The sequence below is a fragment of the Cheilinus undulatus genome, linkage group 16 (genome assembly GCF_018320785.1).
Source record: "Cheilinus undulatus linkage group 16, ASM1832078v1, whole genome shotgun sequence".
Lineage (NCBI taxonomy): Eukaryota > Metazoa > Chordata > Actinopteri > Labriformes > Labridae > Cheilinus > Cheilinus undulatus.
The window spans coordinates 8272378-8293959 of NC_054880.1; the positions used below are offsets into that span (position 1 = coordinate 8272378).

General features: G+C 38.6%; 1 protein-coding gene across 1 annotated transcript; it reads right to left on the reverse strand.

The window, feature by feature from the left end:
* Nucleotides 1–8218: 8218 nt before the first annotated feature.
* Nucleotides 8219–18032, reverse strand: LOC121524489 (fMet-Leu-Phe receptor-like). Its single transcript, XM_041809912.1, has 3 exons — nt 17871–18032; nt 10652–10832; nt 8219–9252 (listed from the first exon to the last, which is right to left on the reverse strand). The coding sequence occupies exons 2-3, from the start codon at nt 10823–10825 to the stop codon at nt 8365–8367; spliced, it is 1062 nt and encodes a 353-aa protein (XP_041665846.1). The 5' UTR covers nt 10826–10832; nt 17871–18032; the 3' UTR covers nt 8219–8364.
* Nucleotides 18033–21582: the final 3550 nt, after the last annotated feature.

The following is a 21582-nucleotide window of genomic DNA, read 5'->3' on the forward strand; positions in this document are numbered from 1 at the left end:
GTTACCTGCCTGACTGCTGTGTGCCAACAGTGAAGTTTGGTGGAGGAGAGCTAATGGTTTTGGGCTGTTTTTTTAGGGTTTGGCCTAGGCCTCTCATCTCCAGTGAAGGCTAATCTTAATACTTCAGCATACCAAGACATTTTGGACAATGCTATTCCCTCTAACTTTGTGGCAACAGTTTGAGGAATGCTCTTTTCTTGTCCAACATGACTGTGCCCCTGCAAGGGCTATAAACGTTTGATTAGTTCACTGTGGAAGAACCAGACCCTGACCTCAACCCCATGGACCACCCTTTATTAATAAACTGGAACAGAGATTGTGAGCCAGGCCTTCTGGTCCAACATCAGTGCCTCACGTCATAAATGCTCTACAGCAGTAGTTCTTAGCTGGTTGGGTGCAAGGACCCACCGTCACCTCCTTAAGAGAAATCGTGACCCAAGCTTTTGAAGGCATTTAACCACTCAAATTTATTTAATGAAAAAAGTTGCACTTTTGACTCAAAATTGGAGAAAAACATATAGAATAAAGAAACAAGGTTGAACATGGATTTTTCTTGTTTTTCTCCTTTTCCTGAGACAGCCTGGACATTTGGCAATTTCTCAAGTACTTTCTTTATTATCTTGGGAAAACCAGCTGTGCTTTTCAAAGATAATCAGATAAATAAAAGCAGAAATGTGAAGTCAAAAACCGAATTTCACGTTATCAAAGAAAAACCTAAAAAAAACTATGTAGATGAATTATCTGTATACCCACTTAGGCATTCTGTATATAGACTTTTTGCCACATTTTTTTCTTGACACACATTCACAACCCACTTGAAAGAGCCTCGTGACCCACTTTTAGGTCCTGAACCACCAGTTGAGAACCACCAGAATGGAGGTTGTTATAGCTGCAAAAGGGGGACCAAGTCCATATTAAAGTACATTAATGGCATACGATGCCATTACAGTCCCTGTTGGTGTTATGGTCAGGTGGCCGAATACTTTTGTCCATAGAGCGTGCATAATTTAAGGTTTTGAAGTGTGTAAAGCGAACATCGCAAAGCCCATTGGGTTGGCTAGATTCTATGTCTGTCATCAGACAGATTCATCTTTCAAATACCCCAGGTGAAGAGATAAGCTTGAGTGAAGCAATAGAAACAGTTATTATCAAGACTTTTGTTTGAGAGGAGCAAATAAAGTGAAAGTTTTTCTTGGTGGAAAAGATGTTGTTGCTCCTCTACCATCCATCTATGGAATGAATAATAAACCACACATAGCCGGCATTCTTTGTCGCTCTGATACGTCCATGATGAATGATACAGACAGATCATAGTCTGAGAATATTTGGAAAGGTTCAACCCTTTTAACCACCTTGTACTGGGTGTTGCTCACATGGATGTGGAGTATTAACCCCTGCTATAGAAATAAGAAACAGTCTGTTTGGCGTGTCAGGTTAGTGAGAGGCACTGATTTTTAGATGTGCTGTCAGAAGCTTTTCAAAGCTGAAATCTGTTCCTAATAATCACATAAATAATAAGTATATGCCTGAATAAACACATTATTATGTCCCACATAGCTTTAGTACTGTGTTGTATTTAATTACAATCTTAATGTGTAGTCACTGTGTGAGAGAGGAGGTGGCTGCATCTAAAGACTATACTTAAGTTTTTGTTGTGGTTACATGAAAAGGTTAACAAGGCCCTATTAAAGTCTTAGCCACAAAAGCACAACAGTTGTAAAATTCAAATAATCCACGGCGCTGTGTGTCACACCCCACACCCACTCAATCACAGCATTAAGAAATGAGCTGGCAGGTTGTTGGTGTCATTTAATAAGCGTAGGTGTGCCAGTTGAGAAGTGTGTGTACTAACTATGTGAATTCTCTGCAGGTCAAAGATGATGGAAACAATGATGATGATGATGATGATTATGATGAGGAGGAGGAGGATGACAGCGACAGCCTCATGTTTCCAAGTCTGTACATTAGTAGCCTGGACAGAGGGACTCTGGTGTAACACAACTAAAAACACAACCAAAACCTCTTCTTAGCACTTTAAGGCACATCTCTTATAAATGTGATTGATCATTTTAGTCAAGTTTATATAAAAGCTTTTCATATAGGTTTAAATCATTTTATTGTATTCATAAAGATCCTTTTTGTCAAGTTGAAGTTTTTTATAACCCCTGTGTGTTGGAGTTTATAATTTTTTGGGTCTAAATTCTGAAATTTATCAAACTCTTTAGTGTAGTGTTGTAGCATAGCATTGTCATTTGCCTTTAGACCAGGGGTTCTCAACCTATTCAGCCTGTAACCCCCAAAATAAAGGTGCCAGAGACTGGGGACCTCCACTGTACCTGAACAGCCATGCACATTCAAAAATAGTCATGTAGAGACAAGGCCATCCATAAGGGGGTATAAAGGGGAGAGCTTTCTGGGGCCCAGCCATGGCGGTCAACAAAATCATGGTCTATTGTAAAATTACACTGCAACCGAGGCTTTATTAGGCTAATGTGGTAAGAATTGGTTAAGAAGTGGCAAAAACAGGCAGAAAAAAGTGATGGAAAGGGTTTAAAATGACAAAAATAAGTTAAATGGCAAAAATGTGTTAAAATTTGGGGGAAAAAAATATGAAAACTGGTTTAAATTTGGCAAAATTGGCATAAAGTGGCAACAGTGGAACTTTAAAAATATTCTTAATTTTTTTAGGGAATCTGGAGACCGCCTCTGAGTGTCTTGTGACCCCCACGGGGGTCCCAACCCCAAGGTTGAGAACCACTGCTTTAGACAACCTGAGAGACATCTGCCAAGGATGTAGATCAGTCTTCTCCTGTAATTTCAGACTCTGTCGCCTCCTCAGAGAACATGCTAGTCAGTTTTTTTTTTTCCCAGAAAGCCTCTGTGTTTTTGTCACTAGTTTGCAATGCAGGCTTTGGCTACCGGTAACTTGTGCTAGCATTGCAAACTAGTGACAAAAACACAGAGGGTCTCTGGGTAAAAAATTAAAATGCTTGAAAAGTTTTCAATAGTGTGTACGTTGCAGCCAACGTTATTTTGTGGCCTTTTTTTTTCTTCTTCTTTTTTTTTTCCCCAAAAACTCACTAAATTCCAAGGGGACACTGTACCCATCTGTTATACTGTATAGCCTAGCTTCCTGGCCAGTACAACCAGTGAGTCTTTCTTAAAGAAGCAATGCTCCCTGAAATCACTGGAGGCTAATACCACTACGACTGCGAGGTACTTCATACAACTCAACCTAAAAAATACTGGAATATCCCTTTAACAAAGGACAGTATGAATATGGATGTAAGAAAAACTGATGTTTCCATTTAACTTGACTTGTGATGGTTTGTACTTGAATCACTTGCATCTTTATTTTGTTTGTAATTGTCTCTGTGTCCAGTTAAAGGACTTTCTCATAGAATATATACAAGTGAATATTAACCAAGTTCTATGATGGTGCTTTCCTCATGTGTATAAAATCATGTTGTAAATACAAAACTATCCATATATAATTAAATGTAATTAATCAACAATCTTTCACTCACTATTTAATGCCAGAATAAACCGATGAAAACATGTGGTGTCTCTTTAATTTCATCCACCATGTTGCAGATTTCAGCTCACACCCACATCCATGAATGAAGAGGCTTTAGAGGTTTTTCTGGGGAAAAAGATCTTCTTACTGCACCTAAACTTAAATCCAGATCAGCTTATGGTGCTTTCAGCCAATCTGAGCCAACTCTCTGTAATCCTTTACCACAGGAGTTAAAGTCCACTTCAACTATAAACAGAGACGCTAAACATGTGCTACTTTCTCCACAGAGTGCCAAAATCCCCAGAAAATAAAAGCGCCACAAAATCTAAGAAAACCCTTTTTTCATGTCAAAGTCTGCTTTATCTTCATGATAAAATTAAAAAATATAGACGATTATATAAAACATCAACAATAAGTTTAAGACTATTTGACAAACCTAGTAGTGCCTCTTGTCAAAGCTCTCATTTCTCCTCATTCCCTTTTTAAATAACGTATAATGGTTGGCATGTAGGGCACTAAGGATTCATAAATGTCCCACAACCCAGGGCTGGAGGGGGGCGACCAGAGTCAACCTCAAAACATGTCCACAGACGTGTGGTGACCTTTGTTGCTTAGTGGCCAAGGTCAAGCTCGACAGCGTCTCTTTTGTCCGGGCCTTTTCACCCCTGCTAATACACCCATAGACTGCTGCTTGGGACATCCACAGCATGACCAAGGGCTTGTGGCAACCCTACTACCCACCTGAATGGTACCCCAAGGTGAGCTTACTCACCACATCCACCCCTTACTCCCTAAAGGTGCTGACTTTATTTTTTTTTCAAAAAGTTACATTTATATGGGGACATCAAGAACATGACTGGAGTTGTGTCAAACTTCCTCTCTGCCTGATGGTTTCCTCAGGCTGTATTTATGCCGTACTTCTACCTCAGATTTTGTCCCAAACATGCCTAAAAGTTCTGCACATTACTGTGTATACATTTGTGGATAGAAGTTCTAACCTGATCCAGGATTAACCCTAGCATGTTTCCTCTGTAACCCTGTGTATTCATGGCCATCGTTGATACATTTTCTTTATGTAATATTCTTAACTGATCTAGCATAAACCGTGCCATGATGATCGAGAATAATAATCAAAATTACAATTTTCTATCAATGAACATCAATGACCTGGTAACATTCGACTTTATTTTCTTTTTGCTCCCACTTTTACACAGGAATTCAAATTTTTAGCTACGTTTAGGTTAATGTATATTCTCATTTAGCTTGTTGTCCATCAGAAGTTGTTTGTTTTCTGTCCCAACAGCAGTCATCTTCAGACTCACTTGTCTAAAAAGGAGGACGGTGACTCCTTTAATCCGGTCCTGATATAACCTGTCCTGTGTTTCTATTGTAAAGCTTTAATTACTGTATTTAAATGATGTATATGAATAATCAGTGTGGTATTTTTAAAGCTGGGTGCCACTCTGTTTCTGTCTTTGAATGCTCACATTAATTGTATAGACTCCAAGATGAACGAGCAAAGTGAGGTGACAGGACGTCAATGATATATAATTATCCTGCTTTGATCTCTGTTAACTCAACAATGACCTTTTATTTAACTCATATCTGACGTGTGAGGACACCATAAAAGTTGCGTCAGCATTTTAAAGGTCCATGAGGAAACCTTGGAATGCAAAGCAGGTTAAGTATTACATGATTTCTACACAAGTCCTGCTGTTTATCAAAGAAGGTAAGGAATGTTTGGTGCCGGTGCATTCAGAGATTAGCCGACGGCAGGGCTGGGGCAAGGATCCTGACCCAAGACCATGCCGTGGGCATTGTGGGGTCAGTCTCGTCCACAGGCAGGGAATCAAATATCAACAAGGCAGGATGACATCCAAGCTGAGACAGATGTTTTATATGTTGGAAAGGATAGCAAAAGCTGGGTATCGTCTTCATAGAGGTGAAGCGGATGATTGCACCAAGCAAATGGTGCATATTGAGAAAAGGAGGGGACCAAGGACTGAACCTTAGAGATAAATCTCTGCACATGAAGATCAGCATATCACCAAAATATAGGCCAGATATTAGTTTAAAAAAAAATTAAATTATTAAAAATTTACAATGAAGAAAAGTTTTCATCAAAACTTCTGTCGGTCTTCAAAATTTGAACAATTAGATGCACTGGTGACGACTGAAAAAGGAAAAGAGAATTAAAAAGAATGCATAAAGAGCCTGAAATATTTTGAAATAAAGAGACTGATCATCAAAATTTGTCATGTATCTGTTAAATTTATCTGTTCCTCAGAAACAACTTGATTAAAAGAAGTACTATCTGCCTTGTTTGTGTTTGTACTTCCTTAAATCTTCTTCTCTTTCAGGAATTTCACATCCTCTTTTTTCATTTTTCTCATCTTTCTGAAAGCTAAAAAAAGAGGAAGAACGAACCGTGCTAGTGGTCAAGTCAGACATCTCTCAATCTGACAGTAAGAAACTTCACCAACGCTGTGTGAGGAGGTGTGATTATGTAAGTGTGATCTGGGGTGTAAAAAGCACTATGTAAAGTCCGGTGATAACAAAGCTTTAACTTTAAAAGCTCAAGTCTAGTTATAATTTACCAATATAGAAATATCAAAAATGTCAACAGTAAAAAAAAATACAATTAAAAGTTTGGGAACATTTTGGACAAAATTTTGACATAAAGTGAAAAAAATAGTGAAAAATGGCATTTATGTAATTAAAAATAATAAGGTAAAAATCCCTAACTATAAAAAAAACAGTTAAAAAAAGGAAAAATGTTTTTAAAAAGTCACCAAAAAAAAAAGTACTTTTTCTTCTTCTGAAATTTTGTCTAAATTAATTTTCAATGTCACATTTAAGACCTCAAATCTCAGGTGCACTACCTCAGTGAGACTCATTAGAGTTACTCACAATGTGGTCTTTTATTAAATAATTAATTATTATAACTTAAAATTGATATATTGTTATATTATCCAGGTTTACCTTCATCTCATGTTAATTGCAGACATTAAACCACATATAAAAATGGCATATAAACTGAGATGATTTAAAATGGTGTCAAGTGTTGGGTGTAAAGTTTCAGTTTATGTGTCCTTCATTATAACCTGGCCACAGCAGACTGTGAGGACTCTTTCCTTAGAAATTCTCACTTCCCTCTGCTGCTCTCCTTTCTCTGCCTTCACAGCGAGCACAGTTCCTTGTTTAATCAGACTTTATCATCCCACACCCACACAGGAAAATGTGAATCCAGGTCAGGGCACCAAATTATAATTTATTTTAAAAGGGCATTTGACTCAAGAAAATGGCCAACTTCACTAGTTTTTCGATTCTGGACACAATTCGAAAAATGAATAATGGCTGTCATTTTTCCTTTTTGTTTTTTTTTTAATTAAAATGGTAAAAAGAGGAAACCAAATTCAAAAAATGATTAAATTTTGTTTAATGTCATTTCCTTTTGTTGTTTTACATTACAGCTATAAAGAAGTGAAAGAGGGCAGTCACGAGACCCGGAAGTAAACGTGAACTTCTCAAAATAAAAGCACGAGTAAGAGAATAGTGCGACATCTGGCAGTGATTTGAAACGTGCTCATTTGAGCGGTCTTTTTCATTTCAAGACAATCAGGACCTCTCACATCCAAGAAAAGTACATATTACAATCAACTTGAAAATATGAATCAGCGGAAGGACTACTATGTTAGACTACAAATTTTCCTATTTTTTCTACACATTAAAAACCAGTATGCTTTGAGATAAAATACTAGAATAGTCATCTATCTATCTATCTATCTATCTATGTACCATCACTATTCTCTTACTCGTGCTTTAATTTTGAAAAGTTCATGTTTACTTCAGGTAATGTGGTAGGGAGCCATGTGCTTCACACAGTAAAAGTACATGGCTCTCTTTCATTCTAGTCAGTCTTTTAAATTCCACAGCAGTTTGTTTTCAGGGAAAGCCATTCCAAAAACGCTTGAATGTCAAGCAGATCGACCCAAATAGCAACAAAACAAAGTTTAAAGTTTAAAACCTGACCTGCAAAACCTGATTACAAAACATTTAAACAAGCCAAGTAAAAGTCTGCTTATTGGAAAAGCTTGCCCTCCACGAAAAAACTCAAATGCAGCAAGCATAGCTTACTTAGCTCTGCTAACTGCGTAAGCCATGTAAATACCATAGCTACATAGTGAATGTAGTTAAAACTAAGGTCACATACGGTACGTAGGAAAAGTATTTACGTTAGGTTTAACTAAAATTCATTAGCTAAAATTAACCTAGCTCAGATGGCTTATGTAGTTATGTTAATTATGTAGCTCGCATAGCTAAAAAGCTAAAGCGAGCTACTGTTTATGAAAGAACTTCTAAAATGGGTCTATACATAATATAATCCCATATTTGACCCCTGACCTTTTTCTCTATCAACTTCCCATCCTGTGTCACAAGCCACAGCTCATCAGTCAGCGGTCACATGACACCATGGATGGAAAAGAGTTCACTTCTGAGAAGAAAAAACAGGGTTTTATTTGATACAACTCATTCTCCCTAGAAAACATAAAGCTTTTAACTTTCAAAACTTATCAACCTTAGAAAAAGCAAAAAAAAAAAAAAAAAAAACAGAATGAAAATGAAGTGAACAGCTGTTTAGGGCTGTGCATCACTTCAGAAAAACATCAGTGCTTCTGATAGCAGCAAAACTGCAGCATGCGTGCAATGCTGCAGACACAGAGTATGTGGAATTTGAGGGTCACAATCATTTCTGGGGATTTTGCTCTAAATAAACCAAATAAGGACGTTTTTGCTCATGAAGTATGAAAAAGTCCACCTTTCAACAATAAAAAATGAGTCCCAGTTCAGAAATAAGTCACAGCCTCGTGACTCCTCCCCACAGCCAGACTGGGTTTGGACCCAATGCTGTCATCCAAAGAGCGCTTGTTTGACTGTGTCGTCTGTACATCTATGTCGCCCGCCAGAGCTCTCTTATACATGCCAGACAGGCTCTGCCTGAAGCGCTCCTCACGTCTACGCGAATGCAGAAGTATGCAGAAGTACAACAGCGGGTTCACACAGCTGTTGAAGTAGGCGATGCCGGACGTCACAGGGTGCCAGATCTTCAACATGGGGTTCTTACTGTCCACCATTTTCACCAGCAGGAGGCAGTGGTACGGCGCCCAGCACAGGAAGAATGCAATCACTAATGATGCTAGTATACGCAGGGGGCGGGACTTCCCTGACAGGCGCGTTCTTTGGATGCCAAGCCCAGCCAGAATGTAACAGATGAGGATGACCATAAAAGGCAACAAGAAGCCACACAGGAAACGGATGGAGTAGAGAGCCAGATTGGCGCCATTGTCACCCTCCTTCTCCTCGGAGTCTACCGAACACTTACTCAAGTTGTTCTTCCCGAAGGACACATTACGGTAGATGAAGTAAGGCGTGCTGAAGATGATGGCGGAGATCCACACACAGACGGCCACTAACCTGGCGGCCTGCACGGTGCGGTGCTGCTTGGTGAGGATGGGCCGCCACACACACAGCACCCGATCCAGACTGATGACAGCCAACAGGAAGACGGAGCAGAACATGTTGGCGTACTTGAAGAAGCCGTTGAACTTGCAGAGGAAGACGCCGAAGGGCCAGTGGTCGAAGAAGAGCTTCTTTATGAGGGAGAAGACTCGTGTGAAGCAGAAGATCAGGTCGGCTATCGCCAAGTTAACCAGCCACACATTGGTGACCTTAGGCTGAGGAGGAAGGAGACAAGGAGAAAATAAAGATGATGGAGAAGACATAAAAGTGATATTCAGGGTTTATGCAGTCAAAAGTCTTTTAATATGAGAAACATGCTGATCATCTTATGTTGATCAACAGGAAAAAAATAATTTTACAGGAAAGTAATTCAATAATTGAGAAAAGAGGCAAAACAGGTGAAAATTGGAAAAAAAAGGGTAAAAGTGTCAAAAATCATCTGATAAAGTGGAGGGAAGTGGTAAAAGAGAGGGGCAAAATGAGTTTAAAGTGGCAAAATTGGATAAGAGCGACAAAAATGGGCTAAGAAAGGAAAACAGGTAAAAATTGGCAAGAAAAATGATGAAAAGTGGTAGAAAAGTGGCAAAATGAGTTAAAAGAAACAGACAATGGGATAACAATGGCACAGAATGCTCTAAGGAAGGCAAAAAGTGGCAAAAATGGGCTAAGAAAGGAAAAATTGGTAAAAATGGGCAGGAAAAATGATGAAAAGTGATAGAAAAGTGGCAAAATGAGTTACAAGAGACAGACAATGGGATAACAGTGGCAAAAACTGCTCTAAGGAAGGCAAAAAGTGGCTAGAATGGATAAGAACAGAAAGAGAAATGGATAACAGCGGCAAAAAAAAAAATAGGCTAATGAAGTCAAAAGTGGTAAAAATTGTCAGGAAAATGGTGAAAAGCAGTTAAAAAAGCGGCCAAAATCAGTTAAAGGAGAGATTAAAGTGGCAGGAATACTCTCAGGAATGCATAAAGTGGCAAAAATTGGACAACAGCAGCAAAAATTAGCTAGGAAAAGCAAAAGGGGTAAAAATGGGCAGCAAAAATGGCGAAAAGTGGTTAAAAAGTGGCAAAAATTAGTGAAAAGGGATTCAATTGCTATAGCAGTGGAAAAAATTGTCTAAGGAAGGCAAAAAGTGACAAAAATGGGTTAAAAATAGAAATATTTGGTTTTCAGAGGCCAAAATAGGGCAAAGGCTTTAAAAATGTGGCAGAAATGGGCAGAAACAGAAATGAAAAGGGGTTTAAAAGAGAGCGCAGACCTCCGCCATTAGCCCTATCTCCCAATAGTACAGAATCTTTTAACTGCTTTATTTTTAATCTTTGTATATTCAAAACTGTTCCTAGATGGCTTATGGATAGTCAGATTTAGGTTAAGGGTCATGTTCTTTCAAATTTAAATGTTTATTTCCACCCTATCTGCTTTTGTTTTGTGTTTAACCATTTTCATACCAACACAGATAAGTGTTCTTATAGTTTTTAACCTGGATTTCATTTCACTGAAATGGGTCTGATGAGAGAGAACTACAGAGCAGAATAAATGCAGGTTAGTCATTGGTTGACATCACATTTAGGTTCAGAAAGGATTTATAAAAATTATCAGCTGTTGATCCACCTTGAGCTTGAATCCAGCCACCCAGATGACGATGGAGTTCCCGGTGATGCCGAGTACGACAGTCAGCGTGTAGAGGACGCTGGCGATGTTGTCCATGATGGGGTTGATCTCCACAGTCGTCATCTGGTCGCTGTGGGGAGTCTCAGTGATGTGGAGGGAGGCGTTAGGAGACATTGTGTGTCTGCAGAACAAGAACATGAGAAAATATCATGTTACTGCTTTTAACAGCTGCTGACAACACCGGAGGAATAACAACACCTCATGTAAAAGATGAGAGTCAGAGCTAGAGGTTTAAATCTCTCATGACTTTGCAAACGAGGTAAAGCAGTTTTACTCTTGAGAGACCAGAGTTTCTCTCTAGAATATGAACTAGAATGCAAATGAGCAAGAAGAGGAAATAATATTTCATTGATATTTTGGGGAAATTACAGATTTTTTATCATGTGAACACCATGATTTCATGAAAAAGCAACATCATTTTATTTATTTGAAGGAAAACATGGAGTATTTTGAGAATTAAAACTCTTGATAGAAACTAATCAAGGATTAAAATTGTTCATGTTTGCAGCAAAGGTTTGATTTTTTTCCAAAGAAGTTTTGCAAGGAGAGTGGTGTATGTGTATGTGTGGTGTAATGTAGAACATCAATCCGTAGAAGCAAAATACAAACAAACAAACAAACAAAAAAAAATGCAAGTTATATGATTTTTAGTCTATCACATTATATATTGCAAAGATGTCTAGGATGGATATAAGCCCTCTGAACCCTAATAATATAAGCCTTTTTTGGATAAATTTGGCTCGCCTGGACTTATGTTCTTTAAAAAAAAACTTGTAAAACATCACACCTGTGGTGCACAGGCAAGCTCTAAACATCCTTTATTTCAGGTCAACCTGGACTTTTTGAATACATTTGGAAAAAGTCCATTTGAACAGCGAACAGCTGCTTCTCTCTCTTTCCTTCACTCTCTCTCATTAATGAGAGAAATGTCAGCTCGTCTTGTTAATAACTCTACATGTCATGTTCATGTTTGTTTGAATGGCACAATTTTATGTAGACAGAACGGATGTTTGACCATGAATTTTCCAGACGTCAAAAACTTCAACGAACATTCAACAAAGTGAACAAATCATTGGAAATCATTGACGACTCAGAATAAGAATGATAGCAGAAATTTTGCATAAAAATGTGAATATTACAAAAAAGTACAGTGCTTAACAAATTTATTAGACCACCTGTCATATTTGTCTCAAAGACCATCCAGAATCATGAAGTGCTTTAATGCGGACTCTTTCATTTTCAGTGAGCTCTCCACGTTTTACCATTTTGAACAGGAATGAGGGATTTCAAACTGAATTCATCCAAATTTGAGCTGGCTCACTGGGCTTCTCTGAGAAGTCAGAAATGAATCAAGCATAACATTCAAATACTTAAACTAATTTTTCTGTTCAGGAATTCAAGTAAATAACTATATTCTGACATATTAATCAAGAAATAATAATGTGCTTTACTATTTTTTCAGGGGTTTTTTTTGTAAATCAGTAAATTTTAAAATTCATGGATAACAATAATAATTATATTTTAGCATTAAAAATATCATTTGGGTTAAAGAGCTTCTACATACTGGTGTATTAACCATTGAAGAAACATAAAAAAATGATTTTGGTAATTACCAGTGCTGTTAATGTAGGGCAGCTGTGGCATAAACCTTACTTAGGTTAGGGTTAGGGTGGTCTACTAAATTTAAGCACTGTATGCCAAAATTTCTGACTCCTCATCAAAAGGAAAAACACAAGCTAAATCATGGAGACATTTTGGTACAAACGGAAGGAAACCCACATTTTTTAGGAGTGATTATATGGAGTGACACTTGGATGTTCCAGTACAATCCAGGGACAAAACAAGTCAATGGAAAACACGGTCATCACAAAAGAATGTGCATGACACAGCAAGTCCAGATTCATGGCCATTTTGATTCTTGTCTTTGACACTAACAGTATTGTTTTGGAGGAGTGGGTTCCAGAAGGTCAAACAAAGAGGTCAGAGTATTTTCTGGCAGATCCAGATCCTGGCTGAAACCAGACTCAAAGATCTGGAGAAACTCTTGTTATTTCGTTTTTATGTTTTTGACAGGAAATAGAAGAAATGAAAAAAACGAGCCATTTCTTGTTTTTATTTTGAATTTTTTTTCCATTTTGGAAAAAATGGAAAACAAGCAGTTTCTTGTTTTTATTTTTATAATTTTTGACAAAAAAAAAAGAAAGAAAAAAATGGAAAAACAAGCCATTTTTTCTTTTTGACCACAAAAATTGAAAACTCCCAAAGAGAAGATTATTTACTCCACCCCCCACCCCATCCCAAACCCAATAAAAAATAGGAATATAAAAATGTAAAACTATATTTTCAAACATTTGTTTCATCTGTAAATATTTTTGTTTCTAACATTTTAACAGTGTTGATCCTTTTTTTTGCATTTTTATTTAAAAATCCATCTTTCCCTGACAATCAGTTATTAGGTTTCAGTAATTAACTCATTGCCAATACCACCTGATTTTTATGCTCTGCACTCTAATCTAGCGGGAACCATGAGTTTGCATAAGAGCAGATCATCACATTCGGTCCTGCCTGGTACTCACTTTTGGTCATAGTTGGTGCCAAACAACTGCAGAGGCTGTTTTAGTGTTTAACGGTGCTAAATGTCTCAGTTGCCTTGAGTGACCAAAATTCCTTTTTACTTCTTATCCAAAAATTTTCCCGACTTAATGCTTCGACTCTGAATGACCCCAGGGTTTACACAGGCTGTGTCCGAAACCACTCACTCATTCCCTCCTCCCTATCCACCATATAGTGAGCAACATACAGTGGACTATATAGTGGACTCAACTGCTAAACACAAAAATGATTTTGGACACTACTCTGGCCGCGAGTAATGACGTCATCACTGTCTCACAATTAAAACGTTTAGCAACAATGGCTCATAGATTTCCATGACAACGGCTGAGGTTTGAAATTAACAGTAGAATTTCACTGAAAACTGATACTAAACACCAACTATTTTCACAAAAAAAATAAAAATACTAATAGATAAAAAAAAAAGCGTGTCTTTAGTGGCAAAAAAAGTCTACAGTTTTGTGTGTATTATCACTTATCCTTGCATAAAGATAATGGTCTCATGTCTTGTAATCTTCAGAGTTACTCCATTTTAAATCCTTAACATTTTCTTACAGATCTGGTTAAAAACCAACAAACAAAAAAGTATTTAAGTTTTTAAATGTGTTCCTGTGCTCCTCTCATTCATCCTTCATGTTTGAGAGAAGCAATAGTGATGCATGATGGTAAATATTGCTGGGCTAGTGACCATCGGTTGTTCACTACTTTTCAAAATGCATTGTGGTATAGAGTGAGTGCACCATATAGTGAGTAACAATGCTCACTCAGAATTTGGACATCACTACAAAATGGTGTATTCACTATATAGTGCACTATATAGTGTATAGGGAGTGATTTTGGACACAGCTACAGCCTTTTGCTATCATTAGCTCATACATCTTTGCAAATTACACAGCATTAATGTTGAGCATCATCAGGACCGCTGCAGGAAAATCCTAACTTTAATAGTCGACTATAGTATAGTTATTGTAGTAACTACCGTAATTTCCGGACTATAAGCCGCTACTTTTTTCCCATACTTTGAACCCTGCGGCCTATACAACGATGCGGCTAATCTATGGATTTTTACATAGATTAGTTACAGCTAACAGCCACTAGAGGACCTTCTAAATCTATGGATTTTACAGGTTATGGTCCCCCACCTTTAAACTCTATGGGCTCTATGGCCGGTCCACGTCCCCCACCTTTAAAAGGCGGGCTCCAGCAGGAAATGCTGGAGGCCGGAAAAGAGTGAGACAGGCAGTTCGCGCAAACAATGAAAGCAAAAGTGGAACCAAATGCAGTACGAGAGACAGAATGAGAGCAAGACAGACATTACGAGAGCGAGACAATTTGCGCAAAGGAAGTTTTCATGCACAAACCCTCATTATGAAAAAAAACGAAGAAATGCATATGATGCAGCTTTTAAGTTAAAGGCAGTCGATCTGGCTGTCAAAGAAGGAAATAGAGCTGCTGCACGTACCCTTGGCATCAGTGAATCAATGGTGAGACGTTGGAGATGCCAGCGTGAAGAACTGGCTCAATGCAAAAAAGATGAAAAAAGCTTTCAGATGTAATAAAAGCAGATGGCCTGAACTTGAAGACTTTCTTGAAGATTGGCTGAACACACAGAGAGCAGACGGCTGAAGTGTTTCCACCGTGCCACCGTTCCACCTGCAGCTTATAGTCCAGTGTGGCTTGTATATGTACACATTTGTTTTTTTCCCTAAATTTAGCTGGTGCGGCTTATATTCAGGTGCGCTTTATAGTCCGGAAATTACGGTAGTTATCTGTCCATTTTGCCACACACACAGCAAAGTTAGCAAAACAAATTCCCCTTTTTCTGGTTCATGGGTCCACGCCTCCCCTGAAGTCCTGTGGCACCCCGCAGGGGAGGTCCGCCTCACACTTTGAAAACCACTGGCTCAGAGAACTATATCAACCATTTCTTCACCAGATACTGCAAAATGAGCACAACCACTTCATTCACCTCAAAACTCGGAAAATCCAGCCTCTGTCCGAACTACAAAAGGCCCCTTTCATATTCTCTACCCAGTACAGATACATCTCCATCCTCATCCCCGAATCCACTCTGTCATTCAGAGGTAAGTGATATTCTCGTCTCCATTAATCAAAAACTCACTGGACTCGACGCCAGAATCGCTCCTGTGGCAGTTCTACATAAAGAATTTTAGTAACTTCGCCAAAGCCTTGAGTTCAGTCATGAACAGGTAGAATCACTCACCAAAGAAAACTAAACCCTACATCACACCAGAGTTATCGCCCCACTGGTTTCTACGCTAACTGGTTTCCATGATCCAGCTGTTGGTATGTTTACCTAACAGCCTCTGCTGCAGTCGCTGATTCGACACACATTCACAAACATATCAACGGCGATTTACAAGTCGCATCTTCTATCTAATGCAGCTAAAATGCATGAATTTGGGTCAATAGTGCGTCACAGTTGCCAACTAAAGATTGAAAAATTGGAAAATAAAGCTTTTGTGCACACGAGCAAAGGTGGTCTCGATCCCATGAAAGAGATCAAAGTCCTCTATGTAGCCCCGTGAGCCACGACGATCACAATGATGAAGTTCACCTGACAGATACCAATCGACTACATCAGCAGGAAGGAAACATTTGGGCTTGGCTCAGCTAAAACAACTGGTTCCCCTGAGTTTGTGTCAACAAACGCTTTTTTCTCCACATTACAGATAGATAAAACACTGCAGACAAAGACCCTAAGAACATGGTTAGAACACAGAAAATAACCGTTTTCACTCATCTACGGGAACACTGTTCAAGGGAGAGTGTCCACTCACAACACCTGCGAGCCAGACGAAATAATTTGGTTTTCATTTTCTAAATGACAATTGTTTGAAAAGGTAAATTACCTTCATTTTTTAAATGAAGTAACACCAGTGATATGGTTCTGTTTAGCTGTTTTATGTCATTTACATTATGGACTTATATATATTTTTATATCTGTGATTGAAATGGCAGATTTTTAAAAATGTATGCATTTCTGTATTTCTGATAATACTTCCCTCAACCTCGATGCATGATAGTGGAACCAGGCATTTGCGATATCCTTGACTGTTGAAGATTAAATATTAAAAATTAAATTGATGGCTCAGGGAGATTTAATTGTTCTCATGGCACATTTTTTTCTGTTTAAATGTTAAAAATGTACAAATAAAGTATATTACCAAATTAGATTTTTTTCAGGAAAGATTTGGACAGAAAAATGTGCTTTAATGACCATGATCATAAGCATATGTATATCATATACATACAAGTAAATCCACATAAAGTGCATTTGTGAGCGTAACTGTACATCAAAGATGAGCTTTCGTCTGAACAGCTGGGTCGATCACATGCAGTGTTTCTGTGGCGAGGTAAACAGGCAGGTTGTTAAAAGTAGGACAAACTTTGTTTTTTTTTCAATCTACATTGTTTAACGCTGTTGCATAGCTGTCATCGCCACAGAAACGCTGCATGTGGTCGACCCAGTTGATCAGATGAAAGCACATCACAGGGTTGGTATTTGTGGTTAAATTGTAGCAAATATAATTTGCCAGTGTGTGAAGGTGTTGGCATGCAGGTCTGTGTGTGAACACTCTCCCTTTAGCAGTCTTCTGTAGATGAGTGAAAACGTTTGTCAAGGTTCTAACCGTGTTCTTGGGGTCTCAGTCAAAGCGTATGAAAGGTTAATAATGTGTAGTGTTGTGGGGGGTACAGTGTAGTGTTTAATCTAGCTGTAGTGTGCAGAAAAAAGCATTTGTTAACACAAACTCAGGGGAACCAGTTGTTTTAGCTGAGCCAAGCCCAAATGTTTCCTTCCTGCTAATGTAGTCGATTGATATCTGTCAGCGGAGCATCATTGTTGTGACCGTCGTGGCTCAAATGGCATGTTTTTTCATTTTTTCATTTTGGTAACAAAACGAAAAAAAAGAGGAACATTTTAAAAAATGGGGTCGAATTTTTTTTTTTTTTTCCATTATTTTGTTTTCTTCATTAATGGAATGCTTGGGGAAAAGGAAGTCATGTGACCATTGGGAAAGGTGAGCCTTTCAAAATAAAAGCCTTCATGTCGAATCAAGAGACATATAAAATTCAAATGATTGCCCATAACTTTCGCTGATGAATAGGTTCCCTCCTCAGGGTCTGGGGGCTGCTCATCAAAAAACTTGGTCCAATCTCTTTTTCACACACATGCACACGCCCTTACACACACATGGAATTTGTTTATTTGTTTATTTATTTGTTTATTTGTTAAAAGGATCCCAATTAGTTGCTTCCCTATAGCAACTACTCTTCCTGGGGTCCGTCAATTAGATAACTTACACCAACTGATTTACTAGTCTGTACAATCAATTGGTCTGTCTGTACTCTGTCACTGTTAGCCTGTGTATCTCATGTATTTGTACTTGTTTGTTACTTTTCCGTGTTGCAATTTAAAAAAAAAAAAAGGAAGACCTTAAAGTGTTAAATGAGAAAAATGATCATTTTCTTATTATGTGTCTTATAATTGTTAAAGTCATTCCAGAGATGTGTTGTGATTTCTTACCTGCAGGTGTGGGGCTGATATCTCAGCAGAGGTCGGCTGCTTCAGTCTCAGCGGTCAGAGAGAGAGATGAAGACGCACTTCATGAACTCTGCTCATGCAAAAGTCCCTCTATGTCACTTTAAATGGTTTCATGTAGGATCCAAGTGTGTAGAGTGTATCCTCTCTCTCTCTCTCTTTCTCAGACACACTCTTCAACCCTTTCTCTTTCTCTCTCTCTCTTTGTTCGACCCTGTCTTCCTGTCAGCTGCTTCTCTTTTCTCAGACACTTTTTCCCCTGTAACAACACACAGTGTGGGACCCTCTGTCAGCTCGGCCAATCAGATTCCTCCAAATGGAGCAAATGACCGTTTCTCACTAAAATAAGAAAAAATAAGATAAGGTATACTTTAATGTCAATTTATCCTGGACTCTGTCCTACAGTTACAAAATCAATAAATACATAGGCTACATAGAGGTCATACAGAACACATAACATTACATCCTGTAGCAGCAGCATATCCATCTAACAATTTTCTACATCTACATAAAAAACAGACATCTGGCAGCAGTGTCATACCGGCTTATTGCACAACCTCTTGGCACATCTTCAGAAATTGAATAGACATGAGCACAAAAGAGCATTTGTAACGGTTCAGTTTGGTCCGAGGGTCTCTAAATCTTCTTCCTGAGGGTAAGAGCTGAAACTCAGAGTGGAGAACATGGGTCAGATCAGAAACAATTTTCTGTTCCTGTCTAACAACAGACTGCTCATGTTTGGAGAGAAGGGTGCTTTTTGACACCCATGATTTTCATAGCAGTCTGCACTAGACGAGTTATCTGTGATTTTAACTGAACAGATAAATGACCATACCAGGCTGTTATGCCATATCTGATGATGCTTTCAAGGACAGCAGAATAAAACAACATCACCTTCTGCTGAACTCCAAATAATATAAGTTAGTGTAAAAAATACATTCGCTGTTGCAGTCTTGAGCACAGGCTCTCAACATGGGTCCTCCAGCTGAGCGTATTGTCAACATGAACCCCCAGGTACTCAGAGCAGACCTGTGTGATGGATTCACTGTGGATGACCACAGGTTGGTGATCACCCACACTCCTGGGATCAAACACCATAACCTCAAATTTTTTTTAACATTAAGCAAAAGGTTATTATCGTCACACCACTGAACAAATCTCTCAACTTCAGAGTGATAAACAGAGGGGCTGCTATCTCTTCTCTTTAGGCGAAGGATAGCTGTATCATCTGAGAATTTAATGATGTAGTTCTCTGGATGGATTCTTTTGCAGTCATTAGTGTACAGAGTAAAGAGGAGAGGAGAGCTGACACAACCCTGAGAAGCACCAGTACTGATCAGTCTGAGCTGTGAGGGCATTATTTCTCTGACTTCCTGTGTTCAATTAGTTAAAAACATGAGAACCATCTCAAGATAAAAGGATTCACACACATCCTTTAAAGTTTTTGCATTTAAAGGTGAGGTTGCAGTGTATTAAAAGCTGAGCTAAAATCAATAAAAAGCATGCATGAATAAAGACCCCAAGGCTTATGCACGCATGCTTTTATTGATTTTATCTCAGCTTTTAATACATAACATCAAGTTTGTTTCCCTCTTCCTCTGAATGATCATAAAGCTTCATGTTTGACTTTGACTTGTGTAAACATTTAAGAGAATTCATCCTAACAGTTTTCTCAGCAACCTTTTTTATGTCCCCACGTCCTAAACTCATCATTTACAGTAAACGCTCTCCTTCTACTCAAAGAAGCAGATATTTCTCAACAGTAGAGATAAAAGAGACAGCACCAATAGCATAATGGCGCAATAACATTACGTTATTTCCTTTCCTCTTTTTTTTTTGCTTATTTTCAGCATTAGCAAGCCAGTGTTCCAGAAAATTTCTTTGTCTGAATTTGGAGAGCATCTCTGCTTTGCTTTTATTGTACTGTTCTGGAGCTGTGCAGATTCTTTTGACTGGTAGGCTTTTTTTTTTCAGAGGGATGGGATGAAAGCTTGCAGCATGGAGAGTGTGTTATGGTCTGTGGGTTTAGTATAGAGGGAGGAAGAGAGGATGTTATCTTTTTTTCGTGACATTTATATCCAGAAAGTACATTTCTTCAAGGCTATAGTTCAGCGTGAATTTAAACCCTGTCATTTAAAAACTGTAAAAATTCAAGTGGAGTGGGGATAGAGCCTTTCCAAAGTAAAAAAAAAAAAAAAAAATGTAACATGTCATCAATGTAACGTTTCTATGAACAATGGAGGGGAGTAAGGTTTTTTTGTGTGTGGATCATGTAGACAAAGAGACAGGCAAAGCTGGGAGCCCTTTTAGTGCCCATAGCAGTGCCAGAGATCTGGAGACATGGTGAATCATTAAAAAAGAAATTACAGCCATGGACGAAAGTATTGGCATCCCCGGAATTTTTTCCAAAAATAGACATAATTTTACACAAAACTCAAAAATAAAATAAAATAAAATATGGGCCGGACAAAATTGTTGGCACCCTTTTAAAACTGTGGGTAAATCATTTTATTTCAAGCATGTGATGCTCATTTAAACTCACCTGTGGCAGTAACAGGTGATGACAATTTAGAAATCACACCTGAAGCCAGTTAGAAAGTATAAAAGTTGACTCAACCTTTGTGTTGTGTGCCTGTGTGTGTGTCACACCAAGCATGGAGGAGAGAAAGAAGAGCCCAGAATTGTCTGAGGACTTAAGAAGCAAAAAGGTAGAAAAATATGAACAATCTCAAGGTTTCAAGACCATCTCCAGAGATCTAGAAATTCCTTTGTCCACTGTGCGTAATATAATCAAAAAGTTTATAACCCATGGTACTGAGGCTAATCTCCCTGGACGTGGACGGAAGAGAAAAATTGACAAAAGAATGCAACGCAGGATAGTTGGAATGGTGAATAAACATCCTCAGTCAAACTCCACACAAATTCATGTCCTGCAGACTCAGGGTGCGAAAGTGTCAGCTCGGACCATACATCATAATCTGAATGAGATGAAGCGCTATGGCAAGAGACCGAGGAGAACCCCACTGCTGACAAAGAGACATAAAAAAGCCAGACTGGAGTTTGCAAAAATGTACCTGAGTAAGCCTCAATCCTTCTGGGAGAACATTTGTGGACAGACGAGACTAAGGTAGAGCTTTATGGAAAAGAGCGTCATTCTACTGTTTACAGAAAATGGGATGAGGCCAACAAAGAAAAGAACACAGTACCTACAGTCAAACATGGTGGAGGTTCAAAGATGTTTTGGGGTTATTTTGCTGCCTCTGGCACTGGGTGTCTTGACTGTGTGCAAGGAATCACGAAATCTGGAGCCTATCAAAAGATTTTGGGCCACAATGTAGGGCCTAGTGTCAGAAAGCTGGGTATGCGCCAGAGGTCATGGGTGTTCCAGCAGGACAATGACCTCAAACAGACCTCAAAAAGCACCAAGAAATGGTTGGAGACAAAGCGCTGGAGAGTTCTGAAGTGGCCAGCAATGAGTCCGGATCAAAATCCCATTAAACACCTATGGAGAGATCTCAAAATTGCTGTTACAAGAACCCTTCAAGTCTGAGAGACCTGGAGCAGTTTCCAAAAGAAGAGTGGTCCAAAATTTCAGTTGAGAGGAGTAAGAAGCTTGTCAATGGTTATAGGAAGTGATTGGTTTCAGTTATTTTTTCCCAAGGGTGTGCAACCAACTACTACATTGAAGGTGCCAATA